At 53.8% G+C, this 20,525-nt stretch overlaps 4 protein-coding genes across 9 annotated transcripts in view; 1 reads left to right on the plus strand and 3 right to left on the minus strand.

Moving 5' to 3' along the window:
- Positions 1 to 6,896, plus strand: part of PLXND1 (plexin D1) — a 66,737-nt gene extending 59,841 nt beyond the window's left edge. For both annotated transcript variants that reach the window (XM_059480042.1, XM_059480043.1), the window contains exons 33-36: positions 292 to 439; positions 2,626 to 2,766; positions 3,574 to 3,648; positions 4,294 to 6,896. In XM_059480042.1, the coding sequence (XP_059336025.1) occupies positions 292 to 439; positions 2,626 to 2,766; positions 3,574 to 3,648; positions 4,294 to 4,410 (481 nt within the window). In that variant the 3' untranslated portion in view covers positions 4,411 to 6,896. The remainder of the gene's footprint in view (positions 1 to 291; positions 440 to 2,625; positions 2,767 to 3,573; positions 3,649 to 4,293) is intronic.
- Positions 6,897 to 8,485: 1,589 nt separating this feature from the next.
- On the minus strand, positions 8,486 to 9,936 carry LOC132078285 (histone H1.8). 2 transcript variants are annotated; one of them, XM_059480343.1, is made up of 5 exons: positions 9,870 to 9,936; positions 9,408 to 9,673; positions 9,197 to 9,329; positions 9,081 to 9,118; positions 8,486 to 9,002 (listed from the first exon to the last, which is right to left on the minus strand). In XM_059480343.1, the coding sequence occupies exons 1-5, from the start codon at positions 9,883 to 9,885 to the stop codon at positions 8,610 to 8,612; spliced, it is 846 nt and encodes a 281-aa protein (XP_059336326.1). In that variant the 5' UTR covers positions 9,886 to 9,936; the 3' UTR covers positions 8,486 to 8,609. The 2 variants fall into 2 exon arrangements, with proteins under 2 accessions (XP_059336326.1, XP_059336327.1); XM_059480344.1 differs by having other exon boundaries at positions 9,408 to 9,670; positions 9,870 to 9,934.
- A 2,525-nt stretch (positions 9,937 to 12,461) lies between these two features.
- On the minus strand, positions 12,462 to 16,526 carry RHO (rhodopsin). Its single transcript, XM_059479975.1, has 5 exons — positions 15,161 to 16,526; positions 14,081 to 14,249; positions 13,802 to 13,967; positions 13,320 to 13,559; positions 12,462 to 12,920 (listed from the first exon to the last, which is right to left on the minus strand). The coding sequence occupies exons 1-5, from the start codon at positions 15,519 to 15,521 to the stop codon at positions 12,801 to 12,803; spliced, it is 1,056 nt and encodes a 351-aa protein (XP_059335958.1). The 5' UTR covers positions 15,522 to 16,526; the 3' UTR covers positions 12,462 to 12,800.
- Positions 16,527 to 19,134: 2,608 nt separating this feature from the next.
- The window catches only part of IFT122 (intraflagellar transport 122), a 30,129-nt gene continuing 28,738 nt past the window's right edge, over positions 19,135 to 20,525 (minus strand). For 2 of the 4 annotated variants that reach the window (XM_059480284.1, XM_059480288.1), the window contains 2 exons: positions 20,205 to 20,369; positions 19,135 to 19,572 (listed from right to left, as the gene is read on the minus strand). In XM_059480284.1, the coding sequence (XP_059336267.1) occupies positions 19,483 to 19,572; positions 20,205 to 20,369 (255 nt within the window). In that variant the 3' untranslated portion in view covers positions 19,135 to 19,482. The remainder of the gene's footprint in view (positions 19,573 to 20,204; positions 20,370 to 20,525) is intronic. The other 2 variants (XM_059480285.1, XM_059480286.1) reach the window with 2 other exon arrangements.

Raw genomic sequence — 20,525 nt, forward strand, 5'->3', positions numbered from 1 at the left:
CACACGGGCAAAGCTGCTGGTGCCTCTCTGGGCCTGCAGCTGCTGAAGGAGCAGGGGCGTGTGTGTGCCACATTCTCCAGTCTGAAAAAACATGTGGAGAGTGAACGTGTGTCCCTGCCCCTCTATCAAGGCAGGGGTCTGTACCGGGGGTCATTAAATAGCAGAACCCATCTTCTCAGCTTTCCTCTCTACTACTCCCTTTCTATACACCGTCTTTCCTGCATTTCCACCCCTCTTCCTCTGGTACACAAAAATTCATCTCGTGCGTGTCCCCGGATCCTTCCTTTGCAGCCTACCACTGAGGTTTTGGGTCAACATCCTGAAAAACCCCCAGTTTGTGTTCGACATTGACAAGACAGACCACATCGACGCCTGTCTGTCCGTGATCGCCCAGGCCTTCATCGACGCCTGCTCGCTCTCCGACCTGCAGCTGGGCAAGGTACCTGCAGCGAGGGCTCCTGCCAGGCACCCACGGGCCTGGACCAGCTGGGGGCAGGGCCTGGCAGAGGGCACCAGCCCGCAGTGGCCATGGCCAGCGTGGGGCTGGGCTGGGCTCAGCACACCAGCGCACCAGAGCCTGCTCCAAGCAAGCACAAGGCTGCAGGAGCCGGGTCCATCTCCCACCCTCGGGCCCCACGCACAGTCCCGCGGGGCTGGCTGGCTGGAAGACATCCCATGTGCATTCTCTTTTCTCCCACTGCCTTGGCTGAGCACAGTGCTGACATTTGAAACTTCCTGACATAAAAAAGTTTTATTAAGAAATGCTGTAAATCACCCCCACTGCCCCCCACCCCAGAGGCTGGTGGTGACAGTGTGTGACTTGGGGGACACCCTGCGGTGAGGGGGTGGGCGCTCCACCCCCAGCCCCAGAGCTGCAGGAAGCCTTTGCTGGGAGAGGTTAATGCTGGAGGAAGATCTAATGAGTGCTTGATTTTTTGTTTGTTTGGGTTTTGGTCTTTTTTTTTGCATGTGTTATGAAACACCTACGATTTGTCCTTGTCAAGTGGCAGATGAGGGGAAGAGGGGTCAGCTGGAGTCAGACAACAGATGGAAACACTTCTCTGGAATACAATAGTATAAGTGAATGAATTGTTGAGTAATGTGGGAAGAATAAACCCTCAGCATAAAAATCAGCTTGCATGTACACGCAGTGTATAACTGAGCATTTTCCAGACTGGACTCTTCCCTTGGTTTCAGCACGTTGCTCTTAATACTGCAAATGTGAGAGCAGACTCAGTCCATACATCGACAGTGCACAAGCAGTTAAGAAATCAGTGCCCATCTCTTCATCATAGAGGCAAATCAGATATAAATTAAAAAATAACTTAGAAAAGAGGCAGCATAGTTTTTCTTCCTGTTTCCAAGGGGAAAAAATAATGCTATGAGCAGGCTCTCTGTAAGTTGGCCATAGTCTCACAATGCCTTGTCACTGGGTTGGAAAATAAACTGCTGTGGGATCTGGTGCCCGTTTCCTGTTTCCCCTGCAGCATTAGCCAAGCTACAGATTGCAGCAGCAGATTGGAGTCACCCCAGGCTCCCCTATTCCTGCCTGGCAGAGCCAAGTATGCTGCCCGTGGGCAGAAGCCACCACTCCCTGCCATCAGCAGGTCCTCTCCCCTCTCCACCTGTCAGAGCACTGGGGAGCAGTCCCACCACTGGTGTCGGGATGGCAGGACAGGACGTGGTGATCTCACTCCCTTTGGTGTCCCCAAGCCTGGGGCATTCCCCTTAGGGATGTAACACAGGCTAGTCAGCCAAGTTCATTGCTAGGGTAATGAAATCAGGAGGGCAGGATTGCTTTGAGGTTAAAATTATTCATGCTGTGTTTGCAAGGAGGGCAGCAGGGTTGTGCCTCCACTGGTACAACCCAGTTGTATGGCTGGGAGGTTAAGGCTGCTGTCTTGAAGCTGACATTAATCAAGAGAATTCAGTATTCTCTGTTAATTACTTTACATGCACTCAATTTAGGCCAGGCAGCCTGGATTAGGCAATGCAAAATAAATCAAAGCTACATGAAAAAAATCCAAAAGCAACATTTCAGCTGACAAAGTTCAACTTGTAAGATAGCTTTGTTCTTTAGCTTAAATCAATGTGGCTGCTCAAGAAACCCCCAGCAGAAGACATGCAGAAGCCCTTCCCTTGTTGCCAATTTCCACACACACAGCAGCACAGAGCCCAAGTGTTTGATCTGGCACAGGTGTGCTACCTCACCTGCAGAGCATCCCCTGGCAGTAAGCCATCCCACCTGACCCTGGGCTTTCTTTTAGCCTGTGCTTGCTGCAAATTAAACCACACACCCATCACCCCCTTCTCTGGCATTGAGCTGATGGATGTTCAGCTCATGCAAGGGCAGCAGGATGGGGCTGTGTCTCCACAGGCACATGGTGCCCATCCACAGATCCTTGATGTGTCTGAGCTGTTCTGCCATGAGCTGTTCTGTGCCTTGGTACTCTCCAGCACCACAGTCCTCTCTGGTGACAGCTGGGACCAAAGGCAAAGCTGTTCCCTGCAGCCAGCTGTAGCTGAGGTCCCTATCTGGTGTCAGTGCTTTGCTCTGAACACAGGGTAAGGTTTTCAGCTGGGAGCAACCCAGTGCCTGAGTTCTGTGTCTCACTCTCACTCTAGGACTCCCCGACCAACAAATTGCTGTATGCCAAGGAGATCCCCGAGTACCGGAAGATAGTGCAGAGATACTACAAGCAAATCCACGACATGCCCCCTCTGAGTGAGCAGGAGATGAACGCCCACCTCGCCGAAGAGTCGCGGGTACGTGGGCAGAGAGGATGGGGTTGAGTTTGCAGGCTCAGTGTCCTGCTGGAGCCTGGCAACAGCAGGGAATGCACGTAGGCTGCAATCAGCTACTGCTTAGATGCTGGAAGGAGCACACAAAAAAGGATATTGTGCCTGAAACTTCCGCACACAAACTTCATCTGACCTAATTCCAAGCGTCTTCAATTACTGCCAGAACTGCAGAAAACACCCATGAGTTTGCTTGAGCCTAACTAGCTCTGGCACCACTGGGAATTGAGAGCAAAATTCAGTGCCAAAAAGCCAGGAAGTTTGGACAAGGATTTTTGCAGTCCCACAGCCACCCAGCCAGCTGGCTCCCAGGCACAACTGCCAGGGACAGCCCTGAGTCCCAGGCAGCCAGCCCTGGTACCAGCCTCAAGAGCTGGCAGCCACATTCCAGATCTGAGTCCTGCCAGCTATGCACCACAGGTTCCTCAAAATCAAACCTTCTCGCCAGGGTGTTTTAGCTTTGGGCACCAAGCAGGATTTTTCTGTTGATATTCCACAGCACAGCTGGTGCACTGTCCCCTCCTGTGAAATGGCTTTGGGCACAGAGGGATATGCAAGTGTGCTGCCTGGCGTGGGTATTTACAACTGGCTTTGAAAAGACCAAGACCCATCCTGATGCAAGCAAATGCACCTTCCTTAAAATCCAGCTGTACCAATGTGACCATAAAGTCAGGCACAACCTGCTTTTACCATAGTCAGTGCCTGCTGGCTGGGCTAGAACTCACAAGCTCCATCCTGCTCATATTCTCCCCTCTGTTTTCTGTCTTTATAAAGAAATACCGAAATGAGTTCAACACCAATGTCGCCATGGCTGAGATCTACAAATACGCCAAGAGATACCGCTCCCAGGTGAGTGGGGATTACAGCACAGGGGCTCTGGCCTGCCTGGGAAGGGAGGAACCATCGCTGCAGCAACCCTGCAGGCAGACACCTGCCTCCAGTCCCACAAAGCAGGATTGCTGGGCTGTGCATAATTGCAGTACATATGCAATAGATGCATATCCAGATGCACCTACTCTCTGTCCCTTGGCTGGCAACTTCTTGGAAGAGGAGGCTGGCTATTCCCTGCTGATCTTAATGGCATTTGGCTGGACTGAAGAAGGGCTGCCAGATGTATAGACCCTTTCAGGAGAGCAAAACATGCAGATAAGGTCCACCCCCAAATTAACTTGCACCTGCTGTCCCCGCCTCACTGAGGCAGTGACCCTGGCTGACTCCTGCCCCCGTGCCACCTTGGGCTGGTGCTGTGCCCTCGGCTCTAGTACAGCAGTGCATTTTTGTCATGTACCACTGCACTCCTGACCAGGCCTGACCAGGGATCCTGGGAGAGCAGGGGTGCCAGGGGTGTGAGCACAGGGGCTGTGGGACTGGGTGGGCTCTCACCTTTGGAGCTCTGGCTGGAATTTGGGCTCCATAGGTCTGGTGGGGTGAGCTGGGCTGGCAGGTGAGCACCCCACGCTGCCTCAGCACCCTGCCTGCGTGTGTCTCCCGCAGATCGTGGCCGCCCTGGACGCAAACCCCACAACAAAGCGCACCCAGCTCCAGCACAAATTTGAGCAAGTGATTGCTCTCATGGAGGACAACATCTATGAGTCCTGCAGTGAAGCCTAGGCTGGCTGCAGCCCTAGAAGTGACCTTTCTTGCAGCACAGTGCCACAAGGGACCCTGCCTTCAGCTGCAGGCACAGCTTGGTCGTACTCAAACCAGCCTTGTGGAGGGAGTGGGCCTGGCCATGGCTACAAGTTTGCCTCACTTCACAAGAAACCACAAGACACCCTTCCGAGCAGCTAAAACTCTTCTGGTCTGCACTGTGGCACCCATAATTTATTTGCTCTTGCCAGCCAGAAATGGAGTCATGACGCCTGTGGCAAGCTCAGTTCACCACTTTCCCCTTGGTCAGCAGCCAAGCCGTCAGCACTCCGTGCAACCCTGTGCATGGTTCCTTGGGATGGGGCTGCAGAGCCTGGAACAACAGACACGAAGCAGAAGGGTCACCTCAGGGAGTAATGACCACAGACAGCAAAGACCATCATAGCCTGAGCTCCCACTCCATCTCTCCAACATCCTTGTTTTTCCAACATCAGGGACTCTTATCAGCTGTTCACTATCTGCTGCATTCTGTGTATATTTGTGCCTTTTAATTTTTGTACTGTATGTGTAAACATAACCACTCCTCCATCTGAGACTCGGGCAACACAGGGAGCTTGAGGCGGAGACAAAGCAGTTGCTTCCCAAGCAGCTAAGGCAAGGTGAAAGCACTTTATCCCTAGTGGAGACAGCTGTTTGGGAGCTGCAGGGAGCCCAGTGTGTGCTGGCACAGGAAGGGCTGTTCCCCTTTCCTGGCTCATGGGGGCTGGAGCTCAGCAGGGAGGTGAGCACTGCACAGCCCACTAGCTGGGGGGCAGCGGCTGGGGAACGAGCTGGCCCTCACTGCTGCCCGCCACGCTGGCCCCACACGTGTCCATGGCACTGCAGCCTTGGTAACAGCCTGTGTGCCTGTGCCAGGGGCCTGCTGACAGCCCTGTGACAGCTGCTGCCCGCCACGCTGGCCCCACACGTGTCCATGGCACTGCAGCCTTGGTAACACCCTGTGTGCCTGTGCCAGGGGCCTGCTGACAGCCCTGTGACAGCGGCCTCAGGCCACACGCAGGGCAGACACCAGAGAGCATTGTCTCTGCCCCTCCCTGGGACCATCACCAAACATGAGGCCAGTCCTGCAGAGGTGTCTCCTGAAGCGGCCTATTCTGCTTGCTTTGGGCCAGCCTGTGGCTGGTACCTGAGAGCAGCCAGGGCAGTGGGGCTAGGCTGCAAGGCCGGCCTGCTTTCAGCCCTGAAGGGCAGAGGGACTGGGCCAGCTGCTGCCGGCCTGGCCGTGACACAGGCCAGCAGAGCATCCCCAGCACCCAGAGCTGCAAACCGAGGCAGAGTGTGTCCCAGCTCAGGCCGGGGGCACTGAGAGGGGCAGACAAAGAGGGCTTGAGACTAGACACCCCAGTGCCACCCTGCCAACCCAGCTTGGTGGCCTGTGGTCCCTCCTGCAGCCTGGGGAGCTGTGACCGCTCCGGTGTTCAGTGCCACACAGGCCCCGTGCAGGCTGGACGTGTTCAAACCAGCATCCCTGCACGGGCAAAGGCTCCTGCCCACAGACTGACCACCCCAGCTACCACAGGAAACAAACACAGTTACTACCTCACTGCAGGAGGGTGTAAGGGAGCCTCTGGTAGTCATCCAGCTGGCTAGGATGCATTCTGGCATTGGATGACTTTGTCCACTAAAACACCTGGGTGATTCACTGCCATGGACAGGTGGTCTCCATTCCATCATTTCCAGTAATGCCACAATTGTCAGAAACCAGAACATCAGAGTTGTGTATGTGTACATAGATATCTATTTTAAAACAAACAGTAGACTTTATCCAGTATGTTAAAAAGTGGGGAGGGAGGGAAAGGGGAAGAACAGAGTTTTTTTTTTAAAGAAAATTACAAAAAAAGTACTTACACTGTGGAGGTCTCAATGTCTTTGCTGAGGATGTGGCTTCAGAATAGAAACTCTAAGAATGTAGCTGGGCTACATTTTATTTTGAAACTGATTTCACAAAAATTTCTTGATGTTTTTGTCTTTTAGAAACTGTGAATAGCTGCCAGAGATGTAGGCAGGCCCAGCACAAGAAAGGCCTGGGTGAGAAGGACCAAGGTAGCAGAGAATGTTGAGCTTGATTGGAGGCAGGGAAAGGACCATGGAGCTATAGCCCCATGTTGTTTATTACAGGGAAAGGATACAGGTAAGCAAAGAGTAAGTAGAGTTTGCCTCCAGGTGCTGTGGCTGGGCCATGTATTGGGGCTATTGTTTTATTATTTAATTATTTTCCAAAGCCAAAAAAAAAAGGAAAAAAAATCAAAAATAAAAAGTAGTTGCTGCAACCATTTAATGAAACAACTTTAGCAGAGGGTTTGTAGTGTTGCCTTGAATTTCCAAGCCCTTTGTAAGATATTTTTAAACTTTGGCACGTGTTGTGGGTGTAGTGCCCTTACCTGCTGTGTAGTGGAAGTGGCAGACTCCTGGCAAAGCCTATCTTTGTAATAAAACAAGGTGCTGAACCTGTGGAGTGCAGTTCCTGCCAAGCACACGGGGAGGACACACGTGGATGACAGCTGCACAGACAAGTTTTGCACATGCAAGACACACCATGTGTGGGGTCAGCAGCCCAGTGAGGACAGGTCTGTACCCCTCACACACACCACTCCCACAGCCATTGCCCCAGCCCCTTCCTGGAGCAGGCACAGGAGGGGACAATCAGCATGAGGACAGCAGCCCCTGAGCTGCCCAGCGCTGGGCACGTGGAGATCAGTAACCCCAGAGCAGCAACTGCTGCTCACCTCTGCCAGGTGCCTCCCTGCATCAGACTTGAGCCTGCAGCTTCAGCACCCCAACAACAGCTGTGGCCCAGGGCCCTTAATAACCACAGCATTGCTAAATCTTCCCCCTGCCCTAGTAAAGGCTCTGCTTTCCACACACCAGAGGGATTGTGTGGATTTCTTCCTCCACTAGGAAGTTGACTCTTGGCAAAGCTAAATCCAGCCATTAAATTATTTGGCCTCTCAAAGCAAGAGAGCTTTGCATTTCAGACCTGGTGGCTGGTGAGAGGGAGAACACAGTCCCTGCCTGGCGCTGTTGGGGACATTGCCACACGGGTGAGTGGTGCTCTGTGAGCCACCCCCATCTGAGAATCCCGTGAACTCTGCTCAGTTACTGCTGCCACATTCCCCACCCTGTCCCTGGGGGGACACAAGTTCCAGTTCCATTAAAGATAGAGCAACGCAGCCAAGGCTGAAGTTTAAGGGAAGCTAGTTTGCTTAGCTCTTGCTTAAGCCCCAAAGCAAGGCCAGGAGCCTTGGAGGGCAATGGCAAGGCCAGTTGCAGATTAAGAAAATCCTCTTTAGACAGAGTTTTACTTCCACTTATTTTCTCCCACCCAGGAGGACTGTAACCCTTTACATGACCAGCATGACCTTCAAAAGGGCCCCGCTCTGGGCAGAGCAAGGGAAATTCAGGCAATTGAAGCTATTAAAAGTGTGATACACTGACCACAGGAGCTCACAAGACAAGTTTGTAGGTGGGAACTGTACCATAGACTGTAATAAGAGCATGAGCTGCACTGGAAGCTACAGTAACACCCCAAACTCGATTTTTGAGCCCTAAGACACCTCTGTCTTCCTCTTACTGTAGTTAAAGCACAGGCTGCTTCACCTCTGCTGGGAGACACCTGCCTGTGGCATGCACCCAGACCTGCCAGCCTGGTGCTCCTGTAATCCCAGCTCAGCCAGGCATTAGCACAAGGGCAGCCAGGACAACAGGGGGCTGGACACCTCACACAGCCTGTGGGCACCATGGCTCCACAACAGCACTGGCCAAGCCTGAGCTTCTCTGCTCCTGGGGATGTCACCATACTGTGTCCCATGGCTCTCAGGTCTCTGCCCATCACCTGGCACACTTGTCAGCCTGCACACAGACCCCAGGCCCAGCAGCCCTTGGCACCACAGCTGGGGACAGAGAGAGAACTTCTCTGTGAAGGCAGGCAGCAAGGTAGCTGCCTGCAGCATCAGCTCACCACCGTGCTGTGCAGGTTGAGGGATTTTGGCACTGAGAGATGGAACTGCTGGGACAGGGACTCACAACAGTCCTGCCATTCCATGTGGCAAGTAAAGAAGCTTTATTAGGATGCTGTGAACACAGAGTTAAAACCTTGCCTGGGGACTGAAAACAGCACAGACCCCAAGGGCCTGGGACCCACTGAAGCAGGGCTAAGCTCCCTAAGGAGCCTTTCCGTCTGCTGCCACAGGGGCTGCCTTCTTCACCCTGGCCTTCCCCTGCCCAGCTCCTGCAGTCGCCCGGGGTTTCTTCACCTTCTTTTGACCTCCCTGTACCTGGGGGCCCTCCTGCTGTGCCCCTTTCGGCACCTTCCCCTTGCCCTTTCCCCTGGGGGCCTTTGCCTCTGCCCCAGCGCTAGAAGAGCTGTCGCTCTCCTCTGCGTTCTGAGCAGCCCGAGCTGTGCTGGGTCCTGAGCGTCCTTTTCGGGGGGCCTGGCGGTGGGCTGCAGCCTTGGGGGGCCCTGAAGGCCCCGGGCCATGAGCCTGGGGCTGGTCAGCACTTTGGGGATGCTTTGCTCTGTTGCTCCTGGGCTTCTCTGCTGCTCGTGGCTGGGCCTGGAGGGAAGAGAGGGGAGCACCTCAGGGTGCTGCAATGCCACAAGCCACCCAACCCTGCTGCTGGCCCCGACTCACCTTCACGGGCTTCACCTTGGGCTGCTGCTTGGTGGCACCTGTGGAGGAAGGGCAGCAGACGAGTCCAGGCGAGGCCAGGCAGCGCCAGCTCGTTCACAGCACCCACAGCCCTTTACCTCGTGGTCGTGCTCCTGCCACGGGGGTCTGGGAATCCTTGGTGCTCCCTTTCTGTCCTGGCTTTGAGGCCTGGCCTCTGTCCGGATCTGCCTGGCCCAGCTGCTGCTTGTGCCCTGGTTTCTTGCGTGCTAGCTGGAGGTGAGAGAGAGGTGTCAACAGGGCCAGCCAGTACCTGCCCCCAGCCCTGTGGCTCCAGCAGCCCTGGCTCACCTTGAAGGTGCCAGTGGCCCCCACAGCAGAGGAGTTGTGGGGCCGCACCAGGTCCCCACAGCTCAGCCCCTTGCTCAGTGCCCGCTTCAGCAGGTACTTGAGGCGGATGGGGTCCACAGTGGGGTACTTGGCCAGGATAAAACGCTTGATGGCAACGACAGAGGCACCCTTCTTCTCGTCGTGGGCCCGCAGTGCCTCCTTGACCATCTGCAGGGTTGGAGGGTGCGAGGCCTGGCAGCGCACGGAGATGCCAGCGGTCTTGGCTGCTGGAACAGGGACCATTTGGGACTGAAGTCCAGTCCTGAGACATTCACACCCCCAGCAGCCTCAAAGCCCCCAGAAGCCAAGGTGCCACAGCCCTGCTCATTGCTGCAGCCCCCCTAGGGAGCACAGCCACCCTAGCCCAGAGCATGAGCCAAGCTCCAGCTCTGAGGGACCCCAGAGCACTTGCAGACCCCTTACCCAGCTGAGGCTCCATGGCAGTACACAAACCCAGGCAGTCACAAGCACCTCCACCCACAGCAACACAAACCCCACTGCCATAGCCAGCTCACCTCCCTCCAATTTATCTGATGAACAGCCTGGCTGCAGGTGCTGGTTGGCAGCTGCTAATTGCTGTGGTCGAAGCCCTGGTGGAAGCAGCTCACCTCCCTCCAATTTTTCTGATGAACAGCCTGGCTGCAGGTGCTGGTTGGCAGCTGCTAATTGCTGTGGTCGAAGCCCTGGTGGAAGCCAGGATCTGGAAGCTGAATGGCCTTTGCCAAAGCTTTGGGAGGGGCTGGAGGGAGAAGGATGAGAGATGGGGCTTTGCAGGGTGAGTGCCCTGAGCGGGCAGACAAACAGTGCCTACCTGCTGCAAGGTGAATGTTGGGGTGCTGGGATTGCAGCTTGCCGACAACACTTGCTGTGGGGTGCACAGGGAACCAGCCCGGAGTACACAGCCCCATTGCCAGTGTGGAGGTGGGATGTGCTGTCTCCCTTACCAAGTGTGGCCTCACTAGGAAATGGGACTCTGAAAATGGTGGGGAGAGAAGATTTCACAAGTGAAAGGAGGAAAATGAAAGCTGCTTGGTTAGCCAGCAGAGGCAGGAGGAGCAACTCTCACCCAGCATCGCCAGGTGTCACAATAAGGACAACAATTTGCATCCACCCACTGAATCCCATGTTCAGGGGAGAGGACTCCCAGCCCTGGACATGGGCAGCCACGTCAGTTCCATGACCCCTCTGTGCAGTGAGGAGAACCTGAGTAAAACACCAATGGCTCTTTGGTGTAGAAACAGTCCTCACTGTTTCCCCACCCAGTCTGGTGTAGAACAATCCCCACTGCAAATGTCCCCACGGCAGGGACTGCCCACTTCACGCAGGAGTCACAGGGGTTTTGTGTGCATTGTCTGTTGGAAACGTGAGGCAGTTGTAAAGCAGGATTACATGATGGCAGGACTGGCTCATGGCCATCTCAGCAGACCACAGCAATGGACCTGAAAAGCACTGCCAAGGTCTGCAGCCACCTCTTGAGCCCAAGGGCCAGACTCTGGCTGAGGTGCCAGTAGGAGCCAGGTCTGGAGCAAGGAGCTGTGATCTTACAGATCACAGACCCCTTGCCTGGAGCCCCACATGCCCTCCTCCTCCCCAGACCAGCACCAGTCTGTTCATCCCTTGTTTCCAGTCCATTTCTGAATTCTCCAGGAAGGGGACAGTGAGCTGCTGGGGCTGGCACCACAGAAGGTTTGGCTGCACTTCCTCATCCTGGATCCATCCATCACCTCTCTGGTAGCTCTGTGATGCCTCTGGCACCTGGCTGAACTGGCAGGAGGGTCCCAAACCCTTGTTGCCCCTAGCACCAGCAGCAGCCAGGTGTCACAGCGTGGGGGCAGCCTGCAGGCTTGGGGCCAGGCCTTGGGGCCAGCCTGGCTTGTGTCAGGGCTGGTCCTCCACGGGCAGGAGAACCACAGTGCCAGGCATCACCACACTCCTGTGGAGCACAGCCTCACGGGCGGCAAATAAGCACTGAATCCTTCCTCCTCTTCCCTCCAAAACCACCTCCCAGTTTTAAAGAGCATGAATCAGACATCAGCCTAAACACTGAATTATTCATAAAACTCTAATCTTTAGATTTCACTGAATATGCAGAAGTATCGATAAAAAAAATAATGAGAGAATTGTACTTGCAAATTGCTCTTTATTAAGGGTTTAACTTGCATGGGCTCTATACGTTCCCTATTAGTCCTTGCAAAGCTGCATAGGATTAGAAATCAGAGAGGATAATAATGTACAAAAATAGTTTCAAATGTTGATAACACTGAACAGTGAGAAAAACATCTTATTTGTATAACTGAGCTAAAAATAAAAATGAAGAACACCGCTACAATTGCAATATGCCATCTCGTAGTGCTTGGAACATATGTCGGCGTGGCTGAGCCATATGCTGCTGGGTCCTGCCTGCTGTGGTGGGGAGGGAGATCAGCCCTGGCCCCGCGGGCCCAGCAGCACCAGAGCCACCCAAAGCCTCCTGCTGGGCGAGGCCAGACTGACCGCAGCCAAAATGGGCAGGGCCATGGGCAGGCTTGCTGGGGGCTCAGCCCGAGGGGTCCAAAGCTGCCTAAGAAAGAGAGGTAGGACTGTGGGGAAGGGGTGCTGGGGGACAGGGAGCGGAGCTGCTGCTGCTGAGGGTGCCAACACCATCCGAGTGCTGCTGCACCAGTGCTGGAGGACCGAGCACTGAGCTGCCCCGGAGAGCTGTGGCCACACACGGCTGTGCCATGCTGGCAGGGCCCGCCGTGCCACCTCCCTGCCAGGCAGGACCCGGGCACTGCTAACTGTCCCATCCCCCTGGAGGAATCACAGTGTTCCCCAGGACTTCTGGCAGGTGGGACAGGGCCAGAGCTGGGAGCATCTGGCAGAGCCAGGGCACTTTGCAGCAGCCAAATGTGCTCTGGGCAGACACAGTGTGATGGGACTGAGCGACTGGCAGCACTGGCTAGGATCCATCTCTGACAAAAGGACCAAAAGTGGCCACAGCTCTGGCCCTGGCAGCAGCAGATGCAGAATGTGCCCTGGCTGTGGTGTTAGGGTGGGTTGAGGGAGGCAAGGACAGCTCTGCCATGGCCCCAGGCATGAGCTCTCCGACCCAGCCTGCACTCAGAGAAGGAGCATGAGGTCTCAGCAAGTCAACAGAAATGCATGGATTTACGCCAGAGGAGCTAAGCCTTTGCATTTTAATTACAAAACATGTGTACACGTTTTCAGCCTTGTTCCCAGGGTTCCTAGAGCCAGAGCGAGGAGCCCACCCCACAGGGCCTTGGCCATGGTGAAGCAGGGGCAGGTGGTGGCAGCGGTGGGGTGAAGTTTGTGCTGCCAGGGCAGCACCCCAGGGCCTGGCTGCTCCCATGGGGCCTATGCAGGAGAGACCTGGCTGGTGGAGACGGAGGAGGTCTCTGTCTTGCCAGCAGATGTGTCCTCGTCACCCAGAGGGTTCTTGCCACAGCAGAGGGTTGTGATCATGCAGTTACGGAACTGGGAGAGAGAAAAGCCCAGGGTGAGCCAGCTGGACACCATACAGCTCTAGCTGCAGAGCTGTCTTTAAGGCCAGCAGTACTGTGGTGCAGGAAGAGCTGTGCCTATATGGAGTCTCCTGCCCGACTGTCTGCTGCCCACCGCATCTACTGCCAGCCCTGCCTGCTCCCATCACGGCTCCTCCATCAACCCAGCACCTGCATCACTTCAGGTGGAATGGCCTTGCACTTGTGAGATTTATGCAGCACCAAGGATGAGCTGCACAGTCAGTTTCTCATGTGCCCGGACTAGATCTCCTGGAAACAATCCCCACCCCAGCCCACTGGCACCTTGAGATGCTGTAACTCTCTGCCTGCTCTTATAAAGAGAAACACAATGGAGGGGCACCCTGCCAGTTACCTGTTTGTTCATTACGATGTAGATCACAGGGTTGTAGATGGCCGAGCTCTTGGCAAAGAATGCCGGGATGGTCATGAAGATGGGCCCGAAGTCTGATCCCTGGTTGGTGAAGATGTAGAAGGCAACGCTGGCGTAGGGGACCCAGCAGATCAGGAAGGAGATGACCATGATGATGACCATGCGAGTCACTTCTTTCTCTGCCTTCTGGGTGGTGGCAGACTCCTGCTGCTGGGCAGCAGCCTGCGGGCAGAAGGGCACAGGAACATGTTGGAGCCAGTGGGGGCTGCACCAGTAGGGACACAGGGTCAGAGCTCACGGCAGTCAAGCTGCACATCTGCAGTTTGCTATTTGCTTCTTCATGGATGGCCAGGCTGGCCCCTGGAGGACCTTCCTTGGCACCATTCCTGAACCTGGTGTGGGTCCCTTTCCAGCCCTGGGGACAGGGGTAGCCCTACTGGGCACTGCATCTGGCAGGTACCCACCTCCTTAACCGTGCAGACCAGGTTCCCATAGCAGAAGAAAATGATCGCCAGCGGGATCATGAAGTGAACCACAAACATGTAGATGACAAAAGATTCATTGTTGACCTCTGGCTTCAGAGTGTAATAGTCGATCCCGCACGAGCACTGCATGCCCTCAGGGATGTACCTGCAAGGTGAGCCCAGCAGGTCAGCACCCAGCAGAGGAGACTGCCTGGAAGCCACAGCTGAGCCACAGCCAGGCTCCCACACCCCTGACGCTGGGTCCAATGCTCTCCCTACCTGGACCAGCCGAAAAGTGGGGGAGCTGCACATGCCAAGGCCATGATCCAGGAGAAGGCAACACCCATGATGGCATGGTTCTCTCCGAAGCGGAAGTTGCTCATGGGCTTGCAGACCACTACGTATCTTTCGATAGCCAGAACCACCAGTGACCAGAGAGCAATTTCACCTGCATCAGGGAGAGGGACAGAAAGGACACAGGGACTTTGAGCAGGAAAAGAAACCACCCTGATGGCAACATGAGGTCTCCTGAGACTGATGTTCCTGAGGACAACCCCTGGCAGAAGCTTAATCTCTGGCAAGGGTTTAGAAAGAAAAATGAAGAATGGTCAAGGGCAGATGTGGTAGGACAGTGTGAGAAGACCCCTTCTCACTGTACTGCTGACCCACAGGAACCATTTTTCTGCAGTGTTTTGAGATTCATGGCTGATCCCACCACTCTTCCCAGACAGCGTCTGCACCAGCAAGCCTGTGGTCACACGCCGATATGAAGCAAGTACCCATCATCCCAGGACTTCCCCTCACTGCCCACTTGGAAACTTGTGCCACAAGGACCAAACCAGTAAAACAGTAGCTGTGGCTGAAGGCTGAGACAAATGGAAGAGGACATTTTTAGGCACACAATTTCTGTTTCACATCTGTTTGGTTCCATACCAGGCTGGCATGGGGAGGAGAGGCAGCTCTGCTTGCCTGTACCACCATGCACCACACCAGAGCCAATGGCAGATTCAGCCCTGCAAAATAGGAGGAACAAAATTGTCATCTCTCGAGTCAGAAAGCCAAGGAGATGCACAAATCCAACAACTGCAAAATCTGGTGTTGGCTGCTTTTCATTGCTGCACTGTGGTTCTCAGGATACTGAGCAGCTGCTCCCAAAATAAAGGTTTTTTTTAAATGTGTCACTTGTCACTTTCTTCAGCTCCTACCCAGAACCAGGGCAAATCGCCTCAGTCCACATCAGCAGCAGGTCAAGGACACTACAGGTACCATGTTTTGCCAAGATCATTTGTGTTTTCCCTCCCACTACTAAAATCCAGGGAAATTCCTGACAGAAGACATTTGAATATTGGGAAAACTTACCGCCCAGTGTGGCAAAGAAGCCTTCGATGTAGCACCCTGTTACTCCAAAGACAAAGTACCCGTTCATGGAGGTGTACATAGTGGTTGTGAAGCCCCCGAAGACCATGAAGAGGTCGGCGACGGCCAGGTTCAGGAGGATGTAGTTCAGAGGTGTGCGGAGCTTCTTGTGCTGGATGGTGACGTACAGCGTGAGGAAGTTGATGGGGAAGCCGAGCAGAATCAGCATGAACATGTAGGCAGCCAGCGCCGAGAACTTCCAAGGCTCAGCCAGGTAATACTGGGGGTACTCAAAGGGGCTCCGCACCACCCCGGTCTTGTTGGACATGGGCACGTAGAAGTCTTGGCCTTCTGTCCCGTTCATGGTTGCAGTTTGTGAGGCTTTTTGCTCTTACTCCAGGAGTTCTTTTGTGCAAGGGGAAAATTGTCTCTGAAATGGAGCTCCTGCCACCTCTCAGCCTTCACTGTCACCCCAAGGAGAACCAGTTACATTCTCCTCCACGGGGCACCTCTTATAAAGTGCTCCTGGGGTAAGCTCCAGGCACTGGTGTCAGCACGATTAGGGTTTAGAGAATTATTAATCATAATCATCCCAGGGTAATTGGCTTTCCTGGGAAGGTGTTAAGGTGACACTAGTTTCTGGCCAGTGCTGTCATTGTTGGAGACCATGGCTCATGGTCACATATATATAGAGAGGTAGTTCTGCACCACACCATTTATTTGGAGGGGCTCAAACCAGGCAGCACCTCCCTTGCACAGCCTAGCTCTTCCTTTCCCTTCCCCACTAATAGGAGGGACATGTGTGGTTCAAACCCTAGACTGTGGGTTTGGGGGCTGCAAATGGTGGCCTGGCTGGGTTCCTGAATTCCACTTCCTCAGTGACAGAGGAGTGTCCCAGCCCCATTCTCACAAGGGGAACGTGGGTCTGTGAGACCAGCCAGTCCCCACTGGACAGCCATCCCCACATACTGCCAGTGCCTGTGGGAGGCTGCAGAAGGCAGAGTGACCAAACCTTCTTCCACAAGCTCCAGCCTCCTCTCTACTCAGTCTGTGGAGGTTTGACCACCACCTTGAAACACTTGGCCCACTTGCAGGTTACCAGTTGGGCCATGCCCTCTGTGCCTTTGTATCTGATTTGGGTCATGCCAACTCCATTGGTAACAGCTAATGAATAACCTAGTCCATCTGTCCTAGACTGGAATCATTCTGCAATGGTGCTGAGAAGGCTGTTGGACCAGGGCACTGATGGGATGTTCAGAGCTGAAGCCAGCACTCAGCTTCATATACGTGAGGTTGACAGACAATCTCACTCTCCTCAAACCTTACATAATTATCAAACTCCACAAGGAAGGCTATTGTTGGAGCCTTCTGTGCCCTCTATGTCTCTCTGACTCACCACTCCGTGCACTCAGTTGTGCTTGAAACATTTCTTGTGCCAACCAGAAGCTGAGTTATCTTAATTTTTCAGAGGCAGTGGGACAAAATGTACAGGAGGTGAGCACAAAGAGAGACTTTGCTCTGCCCCTTTGTAGGTGATGGAGGCTGGAAGGGAGCTGAGCACCCAGCTCCCCTTGCTGTTTTGGCTGCACTGAGGGCTGAGCTGAGCGTTCCTCACAGCCAGGAGCAGGTGAATGCGAGGGCCTTGTCCAGTACAGGAGGATGTGCCAGAGCTGCTGGAGCTCATGGGTGTGAGGTGGGCAGAAGTTCATGTCCTCTTGGCCTTAGAAAACTTCCTCCAGCCTGGCCTAGTTTTCACCAATGTTCCTTGTAAGTTAGTTCAGAAATAAGTTTAATGGAAAAAACACAGAGCACGGTACTCTCCTTAGAGCAGAGACCAAGCCGGGAACCTGCCCTCCAAGTGGGGAAGGTGAAAGGAGCTGAAGTGCTGGCACCACAGACTAGGGCAGACCTTGCTGGCAGCCCAGTGCAGGCCACAGTCTCTGGACAGTCCCAAAGGTCTTCCTTCACCTTAACATGAAAACACCAGGTCCTCACACACACTCTGTTCACCCTAAGTCCCTCTCAATTAATTTCTCACACTTGTTTCCAAGGCCAAAGCAGTGCCATTTTCTAACTGCAAATGCAGCTTTTTACACTTGTACCTGAGCACACAGGGATTAAAGGTTTATTTCCTAAAACACTTTAAGCTGATGCAATAAGCCACTGCTGAGGTAGCAGCTGCTATGCAGAGCTTAGGGCTGGTGTGCGTCACCGCTGGATGCAGCAGTGGGACAGGCAGGCAGCTGAGAGATAGAGGAACGGGGCAAATTGCTTACAACTCCCAACCCAAGCGCCGTGCTGGCACGTCTTGTACCTGCAGGGACTCCTCAGCATGAAGCCAGCTGGTGGGCTCCGTGGCACGGGGCAGCCTGGACTCGAACCTTTCATCATGTATGTGTGAGACATGCAGAGTGCTTCTGCCCAGAAAAGCCCAAAACACTTTTCAAAGCTAGGCTATATTCACGGAGTTGTTTAAAAACAACATTGGTCCATTTTGTCTTTGTGTCACAGCAAACCCTTTCTCTTCAGTTTCATAATTTTTCATTCCCACTGGCTCTGCACAGCCAGCTCTGTTCCAGAAGGATCTGAATTCCACCCTGGCTCCCATCTCAAACAGCATTGTTTATCCATGTCAATAGCAGAGTCTTCACTGCAAACAGTGACAGCTGAGTCAGAAAGCAGACGAGCTGTAATTAGAACAGAATGTTTTTAAAGTGGTAAATCAAGCAAACTTGGTCAGGAACCACTGAGGGACTCAGAAACTCAGCAGTGTGATTGCAGGGTCTCCTTTTCCAGAGGAACTCGAGCAGACAGACATCCCGTTTCACGTGCAAAGTGCTGCTCCCGTGGGAGCTGCCCTGCCAGCACCGACACCTCAGCCAGTTGCTCGCGTCCTTTCCCACTCAGGGTAAAGGCATGCTGGAACAGACAGGCTGCCATCACAACAGAACTGGTGGCAACACAGGCACAGCTTATATTAGAGTCAAGAGGCACCACTTCCCAGCTCCAGCCAAGCTGGTTACCCCTGTGAATCTCCTGCTGCTGGGATGACCCTGTGTCCCTCCTGGCGAGATTCCCTGCCCGGGGTGCGCTGGTGTCACTGCACGGAGCTCGCTGCCCTCCCAGAGCACAGTGGGTGCTGAGTGCTGGCGTGTAAAGCAGCACGGGAACACACGAGTGCAGCTGCATCCTGCCTGCCCCGTCCCCCTCAGCTGCACACTGGGCAGGGCTGGCAACAGAGGAACAGACCTGGGACAGCTGGCCAAAGCCCTGGGCCACTCCAGATGATGTTGTGCTCCAAAATAAAAGCTCAGGGAAAGGGGGAGGAAGGGAGGATGTTGTGTTTGTGGTGTTTGCTGTCCCAAGTGACAGTTACTCATGCTGAGCCCTGCTCGCCAGGAAGCAGGGAATAAATTCCTTCTTGCTTTGCTTTGCTTTGCTTGCAGGCAGAGCCGTGCTGCAGCTACTAAACCACCTTTATCTCAACACAGGAGTTTCTTGGCCTTTGCTCTCCCGTTTCCTGCCCAGTCCTGCAGGGACAGTGAGCCATTGCAGGGCTCGGGTGCAGCCTGGGACTGATGCCCCCCGTGTCTCACGCCTCCACAAGAGGCTGCAGCAGAGAGCAGCGTGTCTGCCTCCGGCCACATGCCCACAGAGCTCCTGCTGGGCTCAGCACTGACACGATGCTGGGGACACCCTGCTCAGCAGCTCTCCCATACACTGCCCTCCACGGCAGCAGCACGGAGCTCAGGTGTGCATAGCCTCACATGCTGCACTTCAGCCAGGTGAATTCCACACACATTCAGCCACCACCTGCCCCAGGGTGGCTGTGAGATGCCCCCAGTGCCAACAGTAGTGGAACTCTTCAGATTATATTTGAAGGGTTCTAAATGCTGTTCTTGCCTAAACGGAATAGAAAGGAAAAAGAAATTTCTGATCAGAAGCATGAGTATTATAGCAAATTCTGAGACAATAAATAGTGAAAAATAGTCCCATTTATTTGAAGATCTGTCAATAACTGGTGTGTGTTAAGGAGCACAATCTGGAGTAAAACCAATTACTTGAAGGCTGAACTTGATTCTAGAAATGTTCCTGTAAAATTCTGTGGCACTTCAGCTGCTTGCCTGGAAAATGCAGAGCACATTCACAAAAAACAGACGTTTTAATTTAAAAAAATAGTTAAAATTCTTCAATTTGGTTCCACTCTTACATACAAAATGAGACAAGATGACATAACTAAGTTATTAGGAAAGCTCTACAGATCTAAGAAGGGTTTTGCCAAGCCAACAGGGGAGTCTGTTGTTGAGGTAAAAGACTGGTTTTCTTCATTGGTTTGACTCATCTATTCTCCGCCGACAGAACGGACAACAATTATGCTGGAGTATGAGGAGCTCATAGTCTTCTGTGTGAAACATCTGTTAATTAGGAACAGATTTAAAACAAGTTAGCCTGTACCCTGCTCAAACAAAATGCAAACTGAGTTCAATGGCTACTCAATAGCACAGACACTCTGGAAGTACCACCACAGAGAACTGGGCCTCTTGGTTCCAGTCACCTGAGATGCTACAGCCTGGAACACAGCAGCGAGCACTTCACAGACCTCTGCCAGAGCTGCTAACTACTTTTGCAAAAGGACTGACAATTAGGCAGTTGAGTGAGCAAACACGACTGAATTCCAGCATTTCAAAAAGTTATTTCTGAGCAAGGGTTTGGACCCTTTTGGACTCTTTAGGAGCAGGAGTGAACCACAAGGCAACAGTCTCCTTGCTAGACCAGGCTGCAAGTCAGAGAGACAGAGCAAAAGGAAATAAATACAAATCAGCTTCTGTTGGTCAGCCAAGGTTTGCTCAAGAGGCTCTGACTTGCTGTCAGGGCAACTTCTCAAATTCAGCTCTGGCCAAGCCTTCCAAGGCAGCTGTCCCCCTGTCTATCACACAGCTCAGAGCTGGGGTTGCACTGCTCGGCCTCTACCCCCTTCAGGACTTTGCCCAGCCCATTTCAGAGCAGCGGTTCCAGCGGCTGTCTCTGTCTACGTGCGCAGCAGTACCTGGAAGCAGGAGGGGCACATGGTGATGGAGGCGTCGGGCAGCAGCGAGCGGTAGTACTGCCAGCGCAGCGGCCGCGGCCAGCGCTTGACCAGCACGTCGCGGCGGCTCATGGCGCGCAGCACGGCGCGGCTCACCACCACCGGCACGAACTCGGAGCCTCCCTGCTGCGGGGCAAAGAGCGCCGTCACCGCCTGCCAAACGCTGCCCCCCGGGCTGTGAAGCTGCTTTTAGCTAAGTAAAATTCAGCAGAAAAAGCTAATGCAGACCTGGCCCAAGCCTTGTCCCACCAAACTCCCTGTCAGTTTTATCAAAACCTCCAG

Source organism: Ammospiza nelsoni, chromosome 11 (genome assembly GCF_027579445.1).
Source record: "Ammospiza nelsoni isolate bAmmNel1 chromosome 11, bAmmNel1.pri, whole genome shotgun sequence".
In the NCBI taxonomy this organism is placed as follows: Eukaryota; Metazoa; Chordata; class Aves; order Passeriformes; family Passerellidae; genus Ammospiza; species Ammospiza nelsoni.